At 47.4% G+C, this 23860-nt stretch overlaps 1 protein-coding gene across 10 annotated transcripts in view; it reads left to right on the top strand.

Moving 5' to 3' along the window:
* The window catches only part of LOC138569465 (uncharacterized), a 2298575-nt gene extending 2276044 nt beyond the window's left edge, over positions 1–22531 (top strand). For all 10 annotated transcript variants that reach the window (XM_069647455.1, XM_069647449.1, XM_069647446.1 and 7 more), the window contains one exon: positions 19112–22531. In XM_069647455.1, the coding sequence (XP_069503556.1) occupies positions 19112–19558 (447 nt within the window). In that variant the 3' untranslated portion in view covers positions 19559–22531. The remainder of the gene's footprint in view (positions 1–19111) is intronic.
* The last annotated feature ends 1329 nt before the right edge of the window (positions 22532–23860 follow it).

Here is a 23860-nt window from a genome sequence, read left to right as displayed (position 1 = left end):
GTTAAACATTGAATTGTTCCCTATGATCAAAAGACTATTTAGCTTCTGTTCCTTTTAGTACTGTTTCTGTCACAAACCGGTTACAAATAGCAAAACTAGAGGTTTCTATGTGCTTTTGGGCGTTGTCATAAACATTCTCAATTGTTAGATTTTCACCAGAACTGGCTGCCTGCTAGCTAACATTTTTCCCTCGCCTCTAGCCTCCCTCTATTCCTCACTTCCTCTGCCTCCACTCTAGCACTTTACCCATCATGGTAACATCCCGAGCACAGCTGGCTGTACCGCCTACCTGCACTTAAAAATATCCAATGTTGGTTGTCCTTAATCTATGTATGTCCACTTATGTATTGTCCCCAGTGACTGTTTTATTTACTCCCCTCTACAACATGGTGAGAATATCTCTCAAACTCACCCCATTGTAAGAAGCTCACGGCTTCCCGTCAAATCTGATTTCTTAGTTGTAAGCTGTTTTGTAATCAACAGAACATTGTTCCTCCTGTATATAAATACATAAAATTAATCGCAGTAAGGAGTAACATCTGAAGAAAATGGAAAATTCTAATTGGTAGCATAATTCTTGACAGAAAAGTTCAAGGAGGCCCCAACTAAAATGGTTATCCTCCCAAAACAACGTCCTGTTGATTTTTTTGTGGCGTGAATGGCATAGATATAATAGCCATCTAATACCACATCTTTCAATGCCCAAGTCTCCTGAAGTAAAATGATATTGTGAGTCATTAGAAAGGCCATCACCTCACTATCCATTTGAAACATCACCTGCAATGTTACATGAGAGGAGAACGATAGAGGGGAGGGTATCCACACCACTTAAGATTAGCCCTAGTGCTGTTTAAGGTTATTAATGAACTAGATGAAGCGGCCCGCTGATCAGAAGGAACATGGCGCATGACCTCTGTTAGTCATTCAACCTCATCCAAGGTAGGCAGGATTTCAAATCTATTGGCTATGACCACTTGTCGACCCTGTTGCCTTAACTGCACTTACCTCTGTGCTTGGGAGTTAAAAACATCGGGTGGGCCTCGTGAGGTTACAACAGCCCTTTCCAATATTGGTTCTTTTGTTATCTCTCTAGATATACATTGAGATTACATTTTCTCAGGAGGAACCATTGGCGAAACATGCATGGCAGGATACAAAAACAAATGAGGAACAAGTCTTGTCTGATATTTTTAATTATTTATTTGTAGACCAGTTTCCAGATTACAATGAATCGGGTAACCTGCTAAATTTGTATTAGCAAATGGTATGTGTAACGCTCACCTTGTGTCTCCACGGGGGCCACTCTCGATAACCGGTAAGTTCTTCGGAACCCTTCGCCTGCCCCTGGAATTGGTAGAGGTAACACTGGAAGACAGGAGGGGAGATTTAGAAACTACTCCTTCTTCGAGACCCTCCACCGGGTTCCCCCTGTAGTTTTCCCCCAGTGACGGCTCTCACCTTGTATAATGTAAAGATGCGCACTCCGTCCTGCCATGCTGGGCAGGGGCGCGTCAATGTGGCACTGTATCGCCGAGTTACTTCACTGGCGAGGGCCGGAGTTTAGGCCGGCTGCAACTCCTAACCAGGTAAGTATTCAGGTGAGTCTTGATTGGTGGAACAGTGTCTTTGGGTGGGGTTTTGCCATGATGAATTTGCCGGTAGTAACCTTCTTACTGTTGCTGCAGGTGATGATGCTGCGAAGTATCCGAAGGCGAGTCCGAACAGGTAAGTGAACGCCAAGCGGCGCGGAAGCGTCCTTGCAAATGGCTAACCTGTGATTTGCTTTATCTTGCAGGCCAGGGCCGCCCGGAGGTGAATTGTCTTTGAAAATCTGGGAGGAGAGGGTACTGCCCAGGCGGTGGATGTAGCTGTGCAGGGAAGGATGAAGACGAGACTGGTCTTGGAAGTCGACGAAGCCGGAGGACACCGTCTAGCCGACGAATGCAGAGATGCAGGTAAGGATGAAGAAGAGACTGGTCTTGGACGTCGACGAAGCCGGAGGACACCGTCTAGCCGACAGAAGCAGAGATGCAGGTAAGGATGGAGACGATTCGGGCCTTGGATGTCGACGAAGCCGGAGGTATGCTGGACAGGACCAGATGAGCGTCACGCTGCTAAAGCAGATTAACGCGAAGCGCGGCGTCAAGACGGGTGTGGTTTAAATAGCAAGGCAGTCTCCCAGGTATCTTTGGGGCAGGCCCCACACTGGAAGCTAGACCGCAGGATGCAGGTCTCACCTGGGGCGGCCATGCTGGACCAATGCTCATTGAAACCCGTTCCTGCAAGCGTCTCCTATGCCAGCAACGCCAAGACTGGCTCCAGGGCATCCGAGGCGAGCCAAATGAGGTCCTTAAGGGTCCGTGACCCCTAGAAGGGGACAAGGTTGTGACAGCACTCCCCCCTAAGGCCCCACTCAGGGTAGTTCTCCGGCCAGGTCCGGCTTTAGAGGGAAATGTCTGATGAAAGCGTTGGAGCAAACATGGGGCATGAACATGCTCACTAGGCTCCCACGTCCTATCCTGAGGTCCATACCCCTTCCAGTCCACCAGGTAGTAAAGCTTTGACCCTACCTCCTTGGAGTCCAGGATGTCTTTTACCTCGTACTCGGGTTCTCCTTGGATGATGATCGGATCAGGTGGGGTTGTTACACGGGTTCCCGGTTTGAAGGGTTTCAGGAGGGACATATGGAAAACTGGGTGTATAGGCATGTTGGCTGGTAACGACAGCCTCACCGCTACTGGATTAATGATAGCTTCCACTGGGTACGGTCCCAAGAACCATGGACAAAACGTTTGCTTTCCCTTGATTGGTACGTGCTTGGAGGCAAGCCACACCATGTCTCCCACCTGATAGACGGGACCTTCTGAACGATGCTGGTCCGCGCACTTCTTCTGGCGTGCCTTGGCTTGTTGTAGATGTTCCTGAGCCTTGGCAAAAGCTTGGGTGATGGTTGTATGCAGAGTCTCGACTGCCGGCATTTCCAGAGTGGTAGGGATGTCTAGTTCGGAAGTCAGTGGGTGCCGACCGTAAATCGTGAAGAATGGGGTTTGCCCCGTGCTGCTGTGTAACGAGTTATATGCGTACTCCACGATCCATAGGAACTCTCTCCAATCCCCTTCTCCCTGGTGAAGCATGCAGCACAGATATTGCTCTTATCTGGGCCAAGGAGCAGCACTTTTTCCAGAAGCTGGACACGAACTGAGTTCCCCGATCAGATACTAAGACCGACGGAAATCCATGCAGGCGCACGACTTGTTCCAAGAAGACTTTGGCGAGACCGGAGGCAGTTGGGAGTCCCTTAAAGGGGATGAAGTGGGCCATTTTGGAAAATAAGTCCACAATCACCAAGATGGTATCGAAGCCTTGACACGGTGGAAGGTCGGTGATGAAATCCAGCGACAATGTGTGCCACGGGGCTGGTGGGATAGCCAGGGGCTAAAGGAGTCTGGCTGGTCTTTGCTTGCTGGACTTGTTTTGGGAGCACACTCCACACGAAGCCACGAATTCGATCACATCCTTCTGCCAGGTGGGCCACCAGTAGTTCCTTTTGACTTTGGCTAGAGTCTTGGCGATTCCTGGATGGCCTTCCATGAGGGAATCATGATGCCCGGAGATGACCTGCCTTTGTAATTCCTTCACCTGGACGAATAACCGTTCACGATAATATGGCATTTGGTTCTTGACACTGTAGTGCTTTACTCTGGAGGCCCACTCTTGTAGCTGCTCCTGGGTGAGAACCTGTTGGATTCCATACAGAAGTTCACTCTGGGTCATAGTAGTAGTAATGCCCAGGATCCGATTCTCCGGTATGATAGCCACTGGATCAGGCGGCGTATGTGCCAACTCGTCTGTGCCCATGCGGGAGAGAGCGTCCGCTTTGCCGTTCTTGACACCAAGTCGATATGTTATTACAAAGTCGTATTCTGCGAAGAATAAAGCCCAACGCAGCTGCCGTGAAGATTGGGACTTTGCCCCTTTCAAGTATTGAGGTTCCTGTGGTCCGTTATCACCGTGATGGTGTGCCGGGCCCCCAGTAGGTAGTGCCGCCAGGCCTTGAAAGCCACCTTTATGGCCAATAACTCCTTATCGATAATTGCATAGTTGAGTTCGGCCGGCGTGAACTTGCGTGACCAAAACGCTACTAGGTGTAGCTGACCAGTTAGCGGATCCCCTTGAGACAAAACCGCCCCCATGGCCAGACTGGAGGCATCAGTTTCCACCACGTAGGGGAGCTCTAGACGCAGATGACGTAAAATGGGGGCCGAGGTGAACCTTGTCTTCAGTTCTTGGAAGGCCTTTTCTGCTTCTTCGGTCCAGGTAAAAGTCTTGTTGCATTTTCTAAGCAACAAGGTGATTTGGTGCACGATCTGAGAAAAACCTTGGATGAAGCGACAAAAGAAGTTTGCGAACCCCAGCATGCTTTGGACTACCTTAATTGAGGTAGGGGCTGGCCAATTGAGGACTGCGTCCACCTTAAGTGCGTCCATTCGAAAGCACTGGGGGGAAAGAACAAAGCCCAGGAACTCCACTTCCGTAACATGGAACAAGCACTTTTCCAGTTTCGCATAAAGGTGGTGCTCGCGAAGCTTAGTCAGGACCGCCCGCACATGCCCTATATGCTCCTGCTCGGACATGGAATACACCAGGATGTCATCAATGTATACAAGAGCACAGACATCAATGAACTCTTGGAGGACTTCATTCATGAAGTATTGGAACGCGGCTGGGGCATTGCAGAGGCCAAACGGCATTACTTGGTACTCGAATAGGCCGTACTTGGTACGGAAGGCCGTCTTCCACTCGTCCCCTTCTATGATGCGCACCAGATGATAGGCCCCTCTTAGGTCCAACTTGGTGTAAATCTGGGCTTCCTTATCCTGGTCCAGTAGCTCCGGAATCAAGGGCATTGGATAGACAGTCACTTGGTTCAATGCATGATAATCAATGCATGTTCTCAGTTCACCTTCCTTTTTTGGTACAGAGAATAACGGCGCCGCGGCTGCAGACTTGGACGGGCGTATGAAGCCATTGGCCAGGTATTGCTTCAAGTATGCCTTAAGATGTTGATTTTCAGGCTCAGTGAGCGCATAAATGCGCCCACACGGAATCTGGGCTGCGGGCAGCAGGTCGATTTGGCAATCATAAGGTCTATGGAGAGGCAACGTGTTTGCCTGTTCCTTCTGGAAAACGTCATGGAAGTCTTGGTAATGAGCAGGCAGGGTCACAACCCCTCCCAGGGTGTGAGCCAGTCCCGCTCGACCCGGTGCACTTGCGAGTTTGGCCTTCCGTCCCTTTGGGTAACGGGTATACATACAACTATGGGCGAAAACCAGTTCCCGAGCTCGACAATCAATTCGAGGATTGTGAGCCACTAACCAAGGCATTCCCAGGATCAGCCGGAATTGGGGCGCCTTAATTAAATCAAAGGCTATGATTTCACGATGCCCATCTTCGCACAGAAGGATAAGTTCAGTGGTGCATTCTGAGACGGGGCCTGAAGCAATCTCGGTGCCATCAACCGTGGTAACCGTCTCTGCAGTTGGTTTGGATCACAGGGCTAGGCCTATCTTTACAACAAGGTCCTGATTGATATAGTTCCCCACTGCCCCGCTGTCGAGGTAAGCTTCCAGTGAATGCATTTTGGTCGACTGCTGGTGGGGAATTAAGATCACCGGTAGCGTAAAATGGGAGATCTGAAGCTGGGTTTCTCTGCTCGACAATTGGACCCCTACAATTGCCGGGCTTGGTCATTTCCCGATTCCTCTTCCAGAGTTTCCTTATCGGTGGCACCGAGTGCTCGTCTGGGGGGCTTAACCGGGCATTCCTTCAAGAAGTGGCCTGCTTTGCCACAGTAGAGACACAACTGCATCTCCCTTCTTTTCTCCCTCTCGTCCTTGGTTAACGGAGGTCTGGCACCTCCTAACTGCATGGGTTCACTGGTTCCCTCAGGGCCCCGCGAGGAGTGTTCCTTGGGACGTAAGAACAAGGGACGCGAATCCGATCTCCCACGGTCACTCTTCCTATCCTGTAGGCGACGATCCAGTTGTACCACCAGACTGATGAATTCAGCACAATTCTGGGGCGGGTCCACCACTTGGGCCAAGATGTCCTTTAGCTCTCCACAAAGACCCCGATGAAACAAGGTAGTTTGTTTATCCTGCGGCCAGTCTGCCTCGACCACCAGCCGATTGAACGTAGCGATATAGATTAGCAAGTCCTGACTCCCCTGACGGAGTGATAGGAGTTTGTTGTCTAGACCCTGCCCATGGTGGGGTCGAGCGAAGAGTTTCTCCAGCTCCCGTTGAAACACATCAAAGTCTCGCAGCAGCAGGTCATCTCGACTGATGAACAGCACAGACCAATCCGCTGCACTCCCACTGAGGTAAGATAGTACAAAGGCAACACTGGCTTGGTCCGTAGGGAAGGCCCCCAGTCGGCACAGAAAGTGGAGGCGGCATTTGTTCATAAAAGTGGCGAACCGCCGGGGATCTCCCGCAAAGCGCTCAGGAGGAGCTAGTGGCACGGTTCCAGGGAGATTGATTTTAACTGGATTACTGGCGGTGGCTGAGGTGGACGGACCCAATCCGGGCAAGGGAGCCTGCCGTGCGGAATGGACTTCCGCACGCAACTGTCCCAACAACTGTGCTAGCTGATCTGTTTCTGAAGTTTCCATCCTAGATGCCCAGGTGGATTATTAAGTTAGGGCTTCGCGTTCTGTAACGCTCACCTTGTGTCTCCACGGGGGCGCCTCTCGATAACCGGGAAGTTCTTCAGAACCCTTCACCTTCGCCTGCACCTGGAATCGGTAGAGGTAACACTGGAAGACAGGAGGGGTGATTTAGAAACTACTCCTTCGAGACCCTCCACCCGGATTCCCCCTGTAGTTTTCCCCCAGTGACGGCTCTCACCTTGTATAATGTAAAGATGCGCTCTCTGTCCTGCCACGCTGGGAAGGGGCGCGTCGATGTGGCACCGTATCGCTGAGTTACTTCACTGGCGAGGGCCGGAGTTTAGGCCGGCTGCAACTCCTATCCAGTATTCAGGTGAGTCTTGATTGGTGGAACAATGTCTTTGGGTGGGGTTTTGCCGTGATGAATTCGCCGGTAGTAACCTTCTTACTATTGCTGCAGGTGATGATGCAGCGAAGTAGCCGAACGCGAGTCCGAACAGGTAAGTGAACGCCAAGCGGCGCGGAAGCGTCCTTGCAAATGGCTAACCTGTGATTTGCTTTAACTTGCAGGCCAGGGCGGCCCAGAGGTGAATTGTCCTCAAATCCGGGAGGAGAGGGTACTGCCCAGGCGGTGGATGCAGCTGTGCAGGGAAGGATGAAGACGAGACTGGTCTTGGACGTTAACGAAGCCGGAGGACACCGTCTAGCCGACGGATGCAGAGATGCAGGTAAGGATGGAGAAGATTTGGGCCTTGGATGTCGACGAAGCCGGAGGTATGCTGGACAGGACCAGATGAGCGTCACGCTGCTAAAGCAGATTAACGCGAAGCGCGTGCCTCAAGACGGGGGTGGTTTAAATAGCAAGGCAGTCTCCCAGGTGTCTTTGGGGCGGGCCCCACCCTGGAAGCCAGTCCGCAGGAGGCAGTTCTCCTGTATTCCACCTGGGGGCGGCCATGCTGGTCCAGTGGTCAATGAAACCCCGTTCCTGCAAGCGTCTCCCTTACTATTTTTAGGTGTCTTGCCTACCCACCCAACCCTTCTAGCCATGAGGATCCCCGAAAAATCTACAGCAGATCCATGTAGCCTACTGTTGATCCAGTCTGCAGTTTTATTGATCAAGGATGAAGGGGTTCCTTTGATGTCTTGAGTGGAATTAGTGTTATCAATAATTATTCCCACTAGTGATGCTGTTATGGGGGTACATTTAGTAACTCCTCACCAGCATGAATGCTCTTTTAACTACACACTTCTTTGGGTTGTGATTGATTTTGTGTAGATTGAGTATGATAAATATACACAGAAATATCTGCCCTAACATGGAGTGGTACACTTTTGGTTGTATTAGACTGGGGTGCTACATCAATTGGGTTTGTGGGGAGAAAAGCAGAATCTTCGATTGTGGTTTGATATTGATGGCTACAATCTCCTTCTTTGTCTCTTATCATGTCGTCTAGTATCAAAAGTGAATTGAAGACATTTTGTTTAAATGTGACTACAAACTCCATGATTGTTTGTAATTTCCCCTTAAAGGCCTCCATTAGCTGTTTCAGTATTTGTGGTGAAACGGGAAAGGGTGGGCTCAGGTTTTGATTTTCCATCTCAGCACTTGTAAATTTGGTATTTTTTACTTTGTCCAAAGTCATAGTAAGGGATGTAATAAAAGGAGAAAGTTTGGCCTATAAACTATCAATCGACATTGCTTGTGTTATTTGGTTCAGACTATTATTTGTTATTGAATCATTATTACAATTTATGTTGTTAGGAATATTAGAGTTATCTAACTGGATCTTAGAATTATAACCCTGAACAGTATCCAGTGACTGGTTTATTGTTTGTCAATTGAAGGCCACCCTGAGGGTACTGTAGCTGCCTCCACGGTTTCTATTTTGGTGGCTTCTAAAGCCACTAGTATTCTCTCTTCGAGGGGATTGGGTCCTCCGACATATTCCATATCTATGACATGTAATCACCACAGCTGTGCTGCTTCGGAAACTTTTCGGCGTCCTGCGTCGATGACGTCGATGCGCCGTCGTCGAGGACCTCCTCCGACGTCATCCGATGTGATAAGTAGGACGCACGACGCCCATAGCCTCAGTTCCGTTTTTTCCGCGAACGTGTTGCTTCGTGTTTCTCGGTTTAAACGCATCGACTCTTTGGAGTTCTGTTCTTCTCGGTTCTTCGAACCTGTTCGTTTGTGAAAATCCTTCTGAAGATGTCCACTTAGTCTTCGACCCCGCGTCCGGGTTTCAAGAAGTGCGGGGAGTGTGGGTCCAAGATGTCGGTGACGGACTCGCACGACGCCTGCCTCTGGTGCCTCGGGGAGGCCCACGACACGGATGACTGTATCGACTGCCAGTCGCTCACGTCCAAAGCCTTACGCGAACGGAAGAAGAAGTTGTCGGTAGGTCGGGTGTCCAAGCCCCGGAAGTCAAAGTCTGCGGGGCTTTCGACGGATGATTCGAGGGGTGACTCCGTGTCATCGTCGGAAGTCTCGTGGGTCTCCTTCTAGGAGTCGGTCTCGCCACTCCTCAGCCTCTTCGAGGCATTCTCGGAAGCGCCGACACCGGTCGTCTTCCAGGTCCTCTTCGGAGGGCTCTGCCCGGCACGTCGCTTACCCCTCCAGCCGTGCGACGCCGGAGGAATGGGCTTCCTTCGGGAAGAAGATGCTGGCGATTCTTGAGTCGCAGGGTACTCAGCCGTCCGCGCCCCCGAGTGGGGTCGGTCGTGTGAGGTCGAGAGACACCGCTCGCAAGAGTGGTCGGCACGAGTCACGGGAGAGGTCCCGTTCGGACAAGGGGACTCGTTCTCGACGTACCCGTTCCAGGTCCCGGTCTTTGACACGTTCGAGACCGTGTGCACCTGTGAGGTCTTCGAAGAAGGCATCGACGTCTGTGGCGTCGACAGGCTTTCTCGAGGCTCTGGCTCCGAGGAAGTCGTCGATGCCGTCGACGCTCAGGTCGTCGAGGGACACGCTCGGGGCTCCGGCCTCGAGGGCTGTGTCGACGCCGCCGATTCTGGAGGCGCTGCATCTGACGTCGACGCCGATCCTCTAGGCGCCGATGCCGGTTCTCTCGACGCTGGCGCCGATTCGCTCGGAGGTACCCCAGGGCACGGGTGGACCCCCTAGGAAGGCTCTGGTTAAGAGCAAGCACTCTCGAGTGCCTTATTTTCGCCACCTGGACTATATTTCAGAGGCGGATGAGGATTCTGATGGCCTGGTTCCTAGTCAGGTTCCGGATGAAATTGTCTCGGGACATAGTCAGTTTGACGAGTTGAGACAGTCACTGCATGATGCCAGTGGACTGGACACCTCTCCGGAGGTGGAGTTTTGTAGGCCTGAGCCTGGCTCTCATGCTGATTCCTCGTACCGGCGCCTTATGGCTAGGGTTTCTGAGTACTTGGGATGGTCTGCTCCCCCAGGGGAATTTGTGCAGGATGATCTGACAGACATCCTTGATGTTGGTCCCCCAACTGACCCGGTTCTGCTGTTCCATATGGCTTTACAGAGAAGTGTGGCCGCGGCTTGGACTGCTCCGGAGAGTCTCCCGGCGGTGGGCAGATCCTTGTCGCGAAAATACCGTCCAGCCAGTGGCGACCCCTGCTACTTGACCAGGCACCCCACTCCAGAGAGTTTGGTGGTGCAGGCGGCCACGGCCCCGGCGAAGCAGGCGTCGTACCCTACCATCCCTCCTGATAGGGACGACAAACGTTTTGATGGCCGGGCGAAGAAAGTGTTTTCTTCTGGTGGTATGGCGCTTCAGGCGGCCAACTCCATTTGTGCCTTGTCGCGTTTCACGCACACTCTGTGGAACTGTGTTGCGTTAGCGGCTGAACATATTCCCGAAGGGGACGAACGGGATGGTTTCCTCCTATGGTCCAGGATGGTAAGGATGCCATGTGTGAGTCCGTTCAGTCGGGTTTGGACTTAGCTGAATGCGTCAGTAGGTCCATGGCGGCGAGCACCGTGATACGCAGGTTTGCGTGGTTGCGGAAGTCGGGGTTTGCTCCTGATGTGCAGTCCCGGCTCCTCAACATGCCCTTTGACGGTGAACACCTTTTTGGCAGCAAGGCTGACGAGAGCCTTGAGAGGTTGCAGACCTCAAAAGCTGCAGCAAAGTCGTTGGGCGCTGCAGTTCGCCAACCTCCGCCTTTTCGTCCTAGGGGACAGCAGTGGAGGGGTGGTTCCTTTCGCTATTACTCATCCTTCACTAAAGCGAGAGGAGCTGGCAGTCAAAGAGGCCAACGCAGGGGTACCAGAGGTGGACGACAGGGTACCCGTGGTGCCAAGGCCGCTCGGGCAGTTGCCTCTTTGCCCTCAGGTAACGCCGCAGCCGCTCCCACTCAGTCGTGAGGCCATGTCCCATGGTTCGCCGTTTGGGGGAAGGCTGGCGCAGCATCTTGTAGAGTGGCAAGCCATTACTTCAGATGTGTGGGTTCTGGAGATCATAACCCACGGCTACTGTCTTCCCTTTCGGCACAGGCCTCGCGACAATCCACCGGGGAACCTCTCTTTGCAGAGTTCGGATCCGCTCCTTGCGCAGGAAATTCAAGCCCTGCTGGAGAAAGGCGCCGTAGAACTGGTGCCTGTAGCGGAGAGGAACAAGGGATGGTATTCCCCTTATTTTTTGGTTTCGAAGAAAGACGGGGGATTGAGACCCATCATGGACTTGCGCGGTTTGAACAAACTCCTCAGGAAGGACAAGTTCAAGATGGTTACTCTCTCTCAAGTCCTCCAGGCCTTTCAGCTTCAGGACTGGTTGGTGTCACTCGACCTCAAGGATGCTTACTTCCATGTGCCGATCCATCCCAAGCAAAAGAAGTACCTGAGGTTCGCGGTTGGCGAATCGCACTTTCAGTTTCGGGTCCTGCCGTTCGGATTGACCTCCGCCCGAGGGTTTTCACCAAGCTCATGGTGGTGGTGGCAGCGCATCTCAGGCAAGGGGGGATTCACGTCTACCCCTACCTGGACGATTGGTTGATCAGGGGGAGCTCTCCCGAGCAAGTCCTGGATCATCTGTCGGTCACCTGTCGCTCCCTTCACACGCTGGGCTTCTCCCTCAATTTCAAGAAGTCCCATTTGACGCCAACACAGCGGCTCCAGTACATCGGAGCAGTGCTCGACACTTCCCTGGGGCTGTGTTTTCCTCCCCAGGTGAGGGCTCTTCACATTCAGCAGATGGTGCACAAGTTTCAGCATGCCCAGACGCTCCCAGCGTTCGAGTTCTTGAGGTTGCTCGGCCTCATGGCATCCTGCATTCTTCTGGTGCCAGAGGCTCGCCTGCGGATGAGATCTTTGCAGTGGGCACTCAAGACGCAATGGTCGCAGTCCTCCGGCAGGATGTCGGACTCGATTCAGGTGCCGTCCTCGGTCGCCCGGGACCTTCTGTGGTGGGCCGTCGAAGGCAACTTGATGAGGGGGGCTCCATTTTGGCTTCCCTGGCCGGAGGTGACGATCGTGACGGATGCATCCCTCACGGGATGGGGAGCTCATGCCAACGGTCTGACAGTCAGCGGTCGTTGGTCTCCGTCGGAGTCCAGACTCCATATCAATCTGTTGGAGCTGAGGGCCGTCAGGCTAGCCCTGAAGGCTTTTCTGCCGTCTGTGCGAGGGAAGAATGTCCTGATCCTGACGGACAACACAGTGGCCATGCACTACCTCAACAAAAAGGTGGGGGCAGGGTCACTTCCTCTGTGCAGGGAGGCGATGCAGCTCGAGTTCTGGGCCATCCAGCAGGAAGTTTCGATCTCGGCAGTTCATCTGGCCGGAGCCGAAAACGTGACGGCGGACGCTCTGAGCAGGCAGAGCGCGATCTCTCACGAGTGGGAGTTGGCTCAGGAGATTCTCCTGGAGATCTTCGCCCTTTGGGGGACCCCTCAAGTGGATCTCTTCGCCTCCAGTGTCAACCGGAAGTGCGAAAGGTTTTGCTCGCGGGAATTTCCTCCAAAAGGAGCCTTAGGAGACGCGTTCGTGGTGGAGTGGTCCTTCCCGCTGCGGTACGCGTTTCCTCCAGTCCCCGTCATCCCGCAAGTGCTGCGGAGGTTACGGAAGTTCGGTTCCCGGATGATCCTCATTGCCCCGGCGTGGGCTCGGAGGACATGGTACCCGGACCTTCTCGACTTATCCATCTGCCCTCCACGTCGTCTTCCCTACCTAGACGATCTGCTCTCACGGGAGGGGGGTCAGGTTCTCCATCCAGAGGTCAGATCCCTCAACCTTCACGCTTGGCTTCTGAAAGGTTGAGGTATAAGGATTGGGACCTCCCTGAGGACGTGATGGAGGTGTTGCTTTCGGCCCGAAGGCCAGCAACAAAGTCTCTGTACCGTTGCCGTTGGCGTAAGTTCTGCGACTGGTGCAGAGTTCAGAATGTGGATCCTATTGCATTTGACATCCCCATGGTTCTGTCCTTTTTACTTTCTTTGGCCCACATGGGCTTGCAAGTGGATACCGTTAAGGGTTACCTGGCGGTGCTGTCCATCTTTAAGCGCTCGTCTGAAGAGTGTTCTTACTTTAAAATCCCTTTGATTTCACAGTTCCTGAAAGGGCTCACTAATGTGTTCCCTCCGTCACCTTTCCTGGTGCCCGGTTGGGATTTAAACATTGTTCTTAAGTTTCTTATGGGTGCTCCGTTTGAGCCTTTACATTCTTGCCCTTTGAGGCTGTTAACTCTGAAAACTGTGTTTTTAGTTGCGGTTACTTCCGCTCGCAGAGTGAGTGAGTGAGTTACAGGCACTTTCAGTTAAGCCTCCCTTCACTGTATTTCACAAGGACAGGGTTGTCCTTAGAGTTCGTCCTTCTTTTCTTCCGAAGGTAGTGACGGAATTTCATTTGGCCCAGAAGGTTGTTCTTCCGGCATTCTATCCTCCTCCGCATCCTGGTAAGGAAGAGGAGAGGCTCCATAGGCTTGATCCTAGGAGAGCTTTAAGCTTTTATGTTTCACGCATGTCCCGGGTCAGAGTGGATGATCAACTCTTTATTTGTTATGCTGGAAAGCGTTTGGGGCAAGCTGTGACGAAACAGACTTTGTCTCGCTGGATTATTTTGGCCATCTCGGAGTGCTACCGCTTGGCGGGTAAGGACCCACCGGCTGGCTTGCGGGCCCATTCTACCAGGGGTATGGCTGCGTCTACTGCTCTGCAGAGGGGTGTTCCTATTTGCAACATCTGTGATGCAGCCACCTGGGCTTCAGTACATACATTTGTACGTCACTATTCCCTCGATTCCATCCGAGCACAGGATCTGGCCTTTGGCAAGGCGGTCCTTTGCTCTGCTATTTGATTGGCTATTCTAAATTTTGATTCTAAATTCTTTCCCTCCTCCTTGGTTTGGTACTGCTTTGGGAGTCTGTCATAGATATGGAATACGTCGGAGGACCCAATCCCCTCGAAGAACAAGTTACTTTCTTACCTGGTAACGTTCTTTCGATGGGATGGTCCGACGACGTATTCCATATCGCTCCCGCCCTGCCTTCCCCGCTGCAGAATTTCTTTTGCGATTGCAGCTTACGTTCCGCAAGGCTTTGTGTCTGACTGGCAGTTGACTTATGTCACACGTTCTGGGGGAAAAAACTACAACTGAGGCTATGGGCGTCGTGCGTCCTACTTATCACATTGGATGACGTCGGACGTCGGAGGAGGTCCTCGACGACGGCGCATCGACGTCATCGACGCAGACGCCGAAAAGTTTCCGAAGCAGCACAGCTGTGGTGATTACATGTCATAGATATGGAATACGTTGTCGGACCATCCCATCGAAAGAACGTTACCAGGTAAGAAAGTAACTTGTTCTTCTATTTTGCCAGTCATTTCTCTCCAATTAGCAATTTTAAGGCGATTGAGAGTTATCTTTCCATTTTTTGTTTTTTTCTCAAAGCCATCTTTAGCCTTACGTTTAACCATTGTGCGCACACACCTCCCGACCTAAATAAACACAAATACGCTTTACACTAAAAGTATAGGAAATACGGATTACTACATGCTTATTCCATGATGGAAATGATTAAAAGTGTGGAAACGCGAGAATAAGTCTCTATGGTGAGCAATACAAGTAGCTGTACTGAACCAAGTTAAATAAAACTGTACGACTACTTAGAGCTTATCTAAAAACCCACATGTCCATTAGAGCATGGTAAAACACTTTAAACTTGCAAGCTTCTTAAATCAGTTATATATGCAAAACAAAAATCTCCACGATTAAAAGTTGGAAAGGGATAATAAGAAAACATAATATCACAATGATCCCGGTAAGAGGTTGAGAAACATAAAAAAAAAATACAAACAAACATAACAGTTTCAAAATGTCTTTAAAACACCGGACTGACCAGCAATGCAGTCTGTCCACCCATCCCAGAGGGGTTACATTGTGTACACTGGGTACACTGGGTCTTTGCATCCCACAACTTTTGGGTTGCTTTTCTGGGGTGCTATATTTCAGACACGATCACACCTGATGAGAGGAATGTCCGACTGGCTTGAGGAGCAGCCAGCGTATGTCTCTCCTCCGTTTCTCTGGCTGCTTCTCTTGTTCCGCCTAGTGAGCAGTGGAATTAAATTTTGAGAATAATCCCTGGATGGCCGGATAGTGGTAGTTCAATATATCTGCAGACTTGTATCTTCTGTGCTAGTGTGTGAGTGGCTGTTTACTGTTTACTATTTTACCATTTACTGTGTTTGTACGATTTGCTGAATATTGATAGCAAAATGGGCGGCAATAGTGTCACCATTAACAAGTACATCGGACGTGGTGGGGGAAATGTTATCCCATCAGGTTATCCCATCAGAGTTATTTACTGATGCGGCCCACACAGCAAAAGGAAAACCTGGTGACAAAGTCTCACTTCTCTGCTTACTTTGGGGCAGCTCTGTATAATAGACTCCACCCCTTTCACAACTTGTTTCACCTGTGATTCACCGCCTTCACGTTTAGTGCAGTTTCCCATCACAATCTGTTTCCCACTCTATAGGTATTGCGATATGACGATATTATGGTCATGATCGTCTCTGGGTCTAGGTCTGACTGTCTCGCTGTGCCTCTCTCTTTCACCTTTGTGCTTTTCGCTGCTCCTCTTAGTGTTTGAACTAATTATTGCTTGATTCTTTGGGGCACAATGGGTTTGCCCTGGGAGTTCTACTCCACTGAGTTCCTGTCTCCTCTGCTGCAGCTACCCAGATTTTTCAGCATGAACAGTGGGAACAGCTGTGAATTTTTTTTCCCTCCAGCTGGGACAGCTGGTGCTGTCAGAATTCATTGCCCACCACATGCAGCAGAACAGCCCACTTCCAGCTCCGCAGAGCAAGCTGGCTGTGAATTTGTGGATTCACTCCATCTTGGACTGCTGGTGCTGTCGAAAATCGCTGCCCACCATATTAATGCTACTCCTGTCTGAAGTGCTTTTCATTTTAGACCTAGCCCCATTATCTGCCACGGGTCATACATAGACGTATGTGACAGTCTTGGTCCTGTTCTGTCTCCCTATCGATCCATCTGTTGTTCCTCCCCATGCTTCCTGATCTCCATACCTGCTTCCCTCACTCCCTCCATCCTGCAACCCCTCCATGCAACCTTGTTCCATTGAAGAGTCCCTGTGATTTCATAAGAATGCGTAGTATCATAATTATAGCACCTACTTTCGGTTTTAGCTCATGAGGAGGTATTCGTCCTACAGCGTTTCGTTCTTTAGAGACTAAAACGTTGAGCCAGTGATTAACTGTTCATTGACACTGGAACTACTGTGCCCTGAAGTAACTTCCAAATGTTTGCGATAGTTGAAGGTGACCACGTAGAAATGTGTTCATTCCGTTTGTTGAAATGGTAGCTGTTGTTGAAGTGGTGCACTTTGCCATTTTGGACAGTAGAGGGCAACCTATCACTGATAAATTGCATCAGCTGAGTGCGGAAAAATAACTAAGCGTTTTATTTATATAGATTTATCCCTAAAACATTTTTTTAAGGTTATTTGCAAAACCAATGCAAAACATTTTTTTATCATTCATTTTTGCATGAACCTTTCATGAAATGTTACCATATTCAACACAAGTGTTTGGATTTGGGCTAAACGGTTGCAATCCAAATTTAGTGAACCATCATGGACGAGGTCATGAAATACAAAGGCAAAAGTGTTTTCATGTCTTATTTTAAATTTATATCTGTCCTTAACTATAAATGCTACGACTCTACAGTATAATAAGAGTATGTGTTTTAAAAAATATATCTATATCTCAAAGTTGGCGGTGAGAAAACGCAGTCGTGGTGTGTAGCACTCCCGTGAGGATTCCCTGAAGTTCAAGGTGCAAGAGTCAACAAGTTTGTTAAAATATTTCAAGCTTTATTAAAAAAATCATTAGTTTATTAAAATCTTTCATCTTGCCAAAATTGTAAAAGCCAGCAGAGTGGAGGCAACTGACTAATTTTGCCACTGTTACGTGGCTTGTTCACAGTAACTCTGCCTTCCACTGTTCATCCTTTAAAACACCCAGTTAGTACAAAGTAGTAGAAAGTGAAAAAGAAGACTGTTACCCTTCCATATTGTTTCAGCCATTTTGCATTGGGCTGTCGTATCGGCATGTGTTACTAATTCCCAAAATCTCCAGTGAGTACTGTGAAATGCTTACCAGTTACATTTGCATAGTATGTATCAACTCCCATTTATAACTTGATTTTCCCAATACTTGAACCATTTTGCACTGTTTACACTATTTCAATTCGTGCCCGTAATTCCTTATTACAGTGACATTTTTTTACATCAATTTCGCTGTGATCATATATGTTAGGAATCATGGTATTTAGACATAACTTATTATTACTGTATTTAACAATTCCAAATTAAAAAGTTAAATGTAAACTGCTGTATGAAAATCTTAGTATATTACATCTGCAAGTATTATGTAGTATATAATACCTACATTCTTCAGCTGGATGAGGCATTGATGTGTAACCATTCTCCTCTCAGTCATGCCCCGCTGATTGTACAGTGCCAAAGAACCACAACATTGCATTTATATCCTAATTATCGAAATAGAATCTGTGCTGCTATACAAGCGTTAGATAAAGTGCCTAGTGCATACATTAGGTGCAAATGCAGTTATAGGTTTTTTAGATAGATTCTGTACTTGCTCTCAAAGCATTGAATAAAGTGCATAGGGCATTTCTGACAGCAGTGTATTTGGGACTTCAGACGGTGTCACATCAATAAATCCTTAGCATAAAGTGCATGCCACTATCAGCCGATATTGAGTGCAGATGTGATTGTGTGGTGTGATTGCGACCCATCAACAACCGCTCTTTGACAGAGTTCATGTCGAGATTGTGCAATACATTTCAGAATGTCCAATAGGACTAAGTCTAATCCAAGAAGCTGGTTCACTATATTGGGCACTCACAACAAAATGACATGCAAGTTTAACCCCAGCTGGACCACGCTAAACCCCATCCAAAGCAAATACAATTAGACAGTCTTATTGGCACACTACGTTCAGAGCTCATCAACTTCCAATGGCATACATCCTTCGCTGACGTCCACTCCCATAATATGGCAGTGCCCTTGCTACAGTGTATCACCTACTTGGTGATAAAGGTAAAAAAATAATTCATTACAGCGCTGCAGAATTTGGTTTTAACTGGGTACTAGTAAAGATTGAAAAAGTGAGAAGACCCAAAGAGGAGTCCTAGACCGAAAAAATCCCATAAAACACATTGAGGTGAGATACCTATAATGGGAAGCATCTACTAAACAAATCTATAATGTAGCAGTTACACATTATATCAAATGTTAAAAAACATCGACAACAGTTACAAAAAACAGAGTGCCAATTTCTTTGAGAGGTATATATAGATTTCTGCAATTATACATATGTGACCTACATATATAGCGCCACTATATCTTTTGTATGTTTTCCTTCAAATCTCCTAACCACCCTATTTCAATATGATGATGGGCAAAACTGCTTTCTTTTTTCGGTAAAGGGCATAGTGTTGTGAATTTGTTTTCCTAGACTCCTTGACATGGTGGTGTTTTTCTTGAGAGGGGCAATCATGGGTATTGTAAGTATTTGAATACTGTGTTCTGTGAGGTGTTGAGTTTAAGAAAGAATGTAAGAAGAGCTTACTCTGTTACTCACATTTCTTAAGCTGGTAGGAGTCCAAAGGAAGCATTTCATCTACAATTCAGTACCACCATTTCTGTGTCTTTCTTCTGTGGTTTTGGTATTCACAGTGACTTTGAGGTTACTGTTTTCATTGTGGCAATGTTAGGCAAAATTCCGTTTTTTTTCTAGGAAGTGCTGTTTTTCCAAATTAGATAATGGTAAAAGGTGCTTCATTGGGTTGAGGTTTGTGGTTTATAATTCGAGACCCTGTGTCCAATGAGACTGGTTCTAAATGTGGATGCTAGTTAGTGAAGGTTGTTGATCTATAACTGTGTCTTTATCTTCTCTTTTTCTTACTAGATCATGGAAATCTTCAGCCTGGGTTCCTACCAGGCCTTCACACGCCTGGATGTTGTTTTGAGAGAATTCCTGAAAGAACTGAATGAGATTCCCCTGCCAGCACACTGGGAGGTGCTGCCTTTGGACAGCCCAAACATTCAGCTGGTGCAGCGCTCCAAACAGTCAACCATGGTCGACACTGTTATCTACATAAAGCCAGGCCTTTACTTCCAAATAACTGTGCATGACCTGTACCTCCCCTCCTCCCATGAAGTGTATGTCAACCATCCCTCTCGACTGACTACCGTGGATGATGTAGTAGAACTCATCTGCAACCTGGAGGCCTACCAGCTGTGTGCAGGTGTACCTAAAAGCACCCAGCGCTCTCCTGACTGCCAGATTCTGGTGTATGGAGATCGATGCTCACAGTGCAGTTTGAGTCCCTGGCCCTCAGGGGCCGACCTCTGACAGCCAGTCAATTGAGGGGAAGGGCACACATTTAAAGCATCTCACAAAGCAGTTAATCTACGATACTGCAGAGAACAAAAACAATGGTGTGTTAATGGCCTTAATTTCAGCATTAAGTGTGGCTTGGCCTCAGAGAAAGCAATGATGTGGCTGACAGTGGATAAGAAAGTAGTTGACTCAAAACTTGCCCAAACACTGTAGGTGAGGGCAATAAATCAATATGACATACAGGTTTATTTTCCTCTACACTGGAAAAGCAGAGGCTGGCCACTGGTTTTATAGTTCTCTTTGGAAAAAGGAAAATCTTTTAACACAATTTCAGCTTTCCGCTAAATGAATTTAGTTGAAATAGATTGCACTTACTGCTACCAACCCACTCTTTTAAGTTGTTCCAGAATTTCGAAAAAGTTAGTAATAGCCTTTTTTTTGCTTCATCAGGCCAGTGAATTTAAGAAGTTCTAGTCATGCAAGATTCCTTTACTATTTTGTTTTTACTTGAGGAGGGAGGTTGGGGGGAGGGTTTTCAAGTTTTTAGTCATGTGTTATTTCCGGCCTGCTTGTTTAAGGAAGCAAATTGAAAGTAATTGTTTTTAAAGTAAAAGTGTTTAAAAAAAGGTGGCCTGTTCACCTTTCTCCGTTTCGTGGCCTGTGAGGTTACTACAGGCAGACACATATAAAGCACTAAGCTCAGAAAAAAGAGCAAATCTTATTCTATTTTATATATAGACTTTCACAGTCATAATAATCCGTTTAATCTGCCACGTTCTTCTGTCCACCTTATTTTTCTTAAGGATGGTAGCGACTCTTTCCCAACAAGCTTCAGCCTGACAATTGTTAAATGGTTGAACATAAAACCGACTGTTGGGGTAAATTGTGATGTTAGAAATTGCCAGGTTACATAGAGTCCATTTATATGATAAAGCTTTATAGCCGGACTTTTAATATTCAAGATTCTCCCATCTGGCCTCAAAATATTCTAGCCGTTGTGTGTTTGTGTAGGTGGGGAAAGCATGCCAAAAAGTAAATAAATTGCACAAACGTCCGTTATCCAATTTGATAATCACCTTCCTTGTTTCTATGAAATGTTTTTTATCCTACCTGTGTGATTACTTCTACTATTTTCTTTATCCTAGTTTGCAGCATGAAGACCATTGGGTGTTTACTCACCCTTGTGAATTGTAAAACACCAGCAGATCGGCAAAAAAATAATTAATTGAAGGCATCTTATAGAGGCTGCCTATTTGTGAAGAGTCAGTCTGAGTTTGATGTTCACCATAGTCTATATCAGGAGGGCTGGGTCAATTTCATGGATTAGAACTGTCTGGGTATGTTTTCAGTTTTTGACAATATACACCTGTGACTTGAAATATTCTTCAAGCTCAGGGGCTCTGCAATCTGTGGCTCTCCTAAAGTTTTGAACTAGGACTCCCATGATCATTAACAATTGACTGTGTTGGTTAGGTCTGATGGTAATTGTAGACCAAAACATCTGGAGAGCCAAAGGTTGCAGACCCAGCTAGCTGAAAATCACCTAGTAGACCTGTAGTGTCATCTATTTATTTCACATTTCAGGTGGTTTTCTCTAGGTAATGCTGCCCTGGAAGTGATTAGGAACGATGGAAACCAGTCTTATCAAAATATAGATGGCTTGCCTATTTGGTTCAAAGTAAAGTTCACAAAATGTACTTTAATAGATTTAGTGAGTTTGAGATGAACTCTCTGACCAGTGGATGCATCAAGCCACGAACCAGGCTTTTCAATTATGTAGGTATAAGGATTCCAGATAATGTCATGCTATAGCTACTTTGTCAATCTCTCATCCTTTCCGTCTTTCATGCTTTACAATGAGAACAAAGGTCTAGCATATACATTAAGGAGCAAATCAGTTGCTCTCCCCGCATATCATTCTTTGTGATCCTTGAGTGATTATAAGGTTTCAGGCTTTCTCCAGTGTTAAACTGCTTGGCTTGGCAAGGGATGAATGCATCCAGCAACGTGCACTATCAAGCTTGATAGCTTTTCCATTCTAACTTCAATCACTAGATTGTAAAATAAGTATATGACTGTTATTTAAGACCTATGTTTGGTGAAGCATGTACATCCAGATAACAGTCCTGAAAGGGTGTCATCTTAGTAAGTTGTATAGATGCAAGAAAATAGCATAGTCTATATTGATCTAGTTTGCTTAAACTTGAATAACTGAAGTAATAACCAGGCAGGTGTATAGCATGGATTAAAAATGTTTCTTTCTTGCTACCTTCATTGGAATATCATTTAGAAATACTATAACTTCACATTTAAACAATGTCTATGCACTTGTTCCTAACTAAGGCCTTTGCCATTGCTGGTGATTGACCTAAAATGAATTTGTCCTCTTTACTGTCACATGTTATCCTCTCTATTCTGCAATCCGTTACATTTTTAAAGACGTTGTTGTACATTGTGCTTTGTGCGAGGAGAAGAAAATTTGATATGGTTCAACCAGAATTGATTTTGTGATGGTAAAGATGTCCACTACTGTTATGGTTTGTGGATGAGGATTTAGTCCAGTTCTTTGCTAATTTGTTCTTACTGTGATTTGCATATGCCTGTGGGTAACCATTTATTCCTCATGTGCATCTTATTTTACAGTGCCGTCTTACTGACACATTGGAGAGATTTCCATGCAATTAGTGTGAGGTTGTCTATTTGAGGATGACATTTGAAGGCCTCGCTCTCAGGAATCACTTTTTTGCTTCAATTTCGATATGTCATTTAAGAGAACAAAAATAGATATATTTGTGCAGTCCTGTGTAGAATAACTGGACTAGTTAACCCTGCTCTAAATAACTTTGTGGAAGTGTTCTTTGCACAAAAGCATCTTGGTAGGACCATCCAAAGTAAGAATAAATGACAAAAGAAAAACGATTGCTGCTACTGCTTCAATTACAGACATGTCTCTTTAAATGCTGATTAAAAATCCTCTGTTACAAACTTGGCAGTTTCTCTTTCATAATAATTTCTTCCAGTTCTTCTTTAACTATAAAAACTCAACTTGTTCTTTTTTACTTTTTTTCTGGAACAGCAAGCAAGCTAACATAATCTGTCATTGTTATCACAAGTTAAATCTGCTGGCGTTGTGCAACATGCTACCTGTAAGCAGCTTGTGGTCTGAAAGGTTTGAGTGTAGTCAATCAGTGAAGTGTTACAGATTAGCCCATGTTTGGCCTCAAAAGAAACAACATTGAACAGTTGTCAGATTGCTCTTATATTTTCTTTGTGGGTTTTTTTATACCTTCTTTCTGGATTCCTTAATTCAAGATACACTGTGTGCCAATGGGAGAAATGTAAGATACGAGTGGGAGCATTCCAGGTAGCAGGTTAACAGACTTGTTGGGTAAAAGTGGGCATTTTGCACTCATCTGTAGGTCGGCAAACAATAATATTGAGAAAGGTAGTTTGCCAAGACTGTGGGAATCCTTTTGGATGGATAAGCAGCACATGCTGTATGGTTTAGTAGAACATGAAAATATGTCAACAATGTTGGTGCTTTCAGGATTTTTCAGCAATTCTTGCCATTGTTCGCTCATGTCAGTGTGGATTTTGTACATATTTTAAAAGTAGGACTCCACCTTTCAAGACATACCCATGCTTCAGAAGAGCCTGTTGGGTAAGATCCCCTGTGTGTTGGCCTTGTTTTACCCAGGCGTGCATCTATAGAATCCAGAACATATCCACCCATGGGCTCTAGAATATCAATTAGACCATTGGTTGATAGTGAGATGGATGGTGATTGATTTGCTAACCGTCCCCCCACTGCTTGCCCACCCACCCCAATGTACCCCACCTATATAAGGACGACAAATACACAACACAGTGTGGCCTGCAAGGACCTCAAAGCGGTAGAGTAGCACAAAGCAGTCCCCGCACAAATGGTTCAGACCAGTGGGAGAGAAATTAGCTAGATCTCTCGGAACATTGCTGGTCTTAGGAAACACCTGATAGACCCTGACTGGTGTGACTTTGTTCGGGGACACAATATCATCGGCTTCCAGGAAACCTGGGACCTGGAGTTGACCACATTACAGGGTTCTGAGGTCTTGCGGGTGGCAGCTACAAAGGGACCCAAACACAGGCCATTTGGCGGTCTTGCCCTCTGGATAAGCACAGCTCTTGACTGCCAAATTATCAATATAGAATCTGGCTCCTGCGATGTCCAGTATTTGATATTAAGCTTTTCAGGATTTCCACCTATTTCTATCTGTAATGTGCACAACCAAGCCACTAACACAGACTGATAAGGCAATTGAATTAGCGGAGGAC

The sequence above is a fragment of the Ambystoma mexicanum genome, chromosome 2q, assembly GCF_040938575.1.
Source record: "Ambystoma mexicanum isolate Mex_15411 chromosome 2q, UKY_AmexF1_1, whole genome shotgun sequence".
NCBI classification, from domain to species: Eukaryota; Metazoa; Chordata; class Amphibia; order Caudata; family Ambystomatidae; genus Ambystoma; species Ambystoma mexicanum.
Note: the sequence above shows the minus strand (reverse complement) of the source record. Positions and strands in the feature narration are given on the sequence as shown.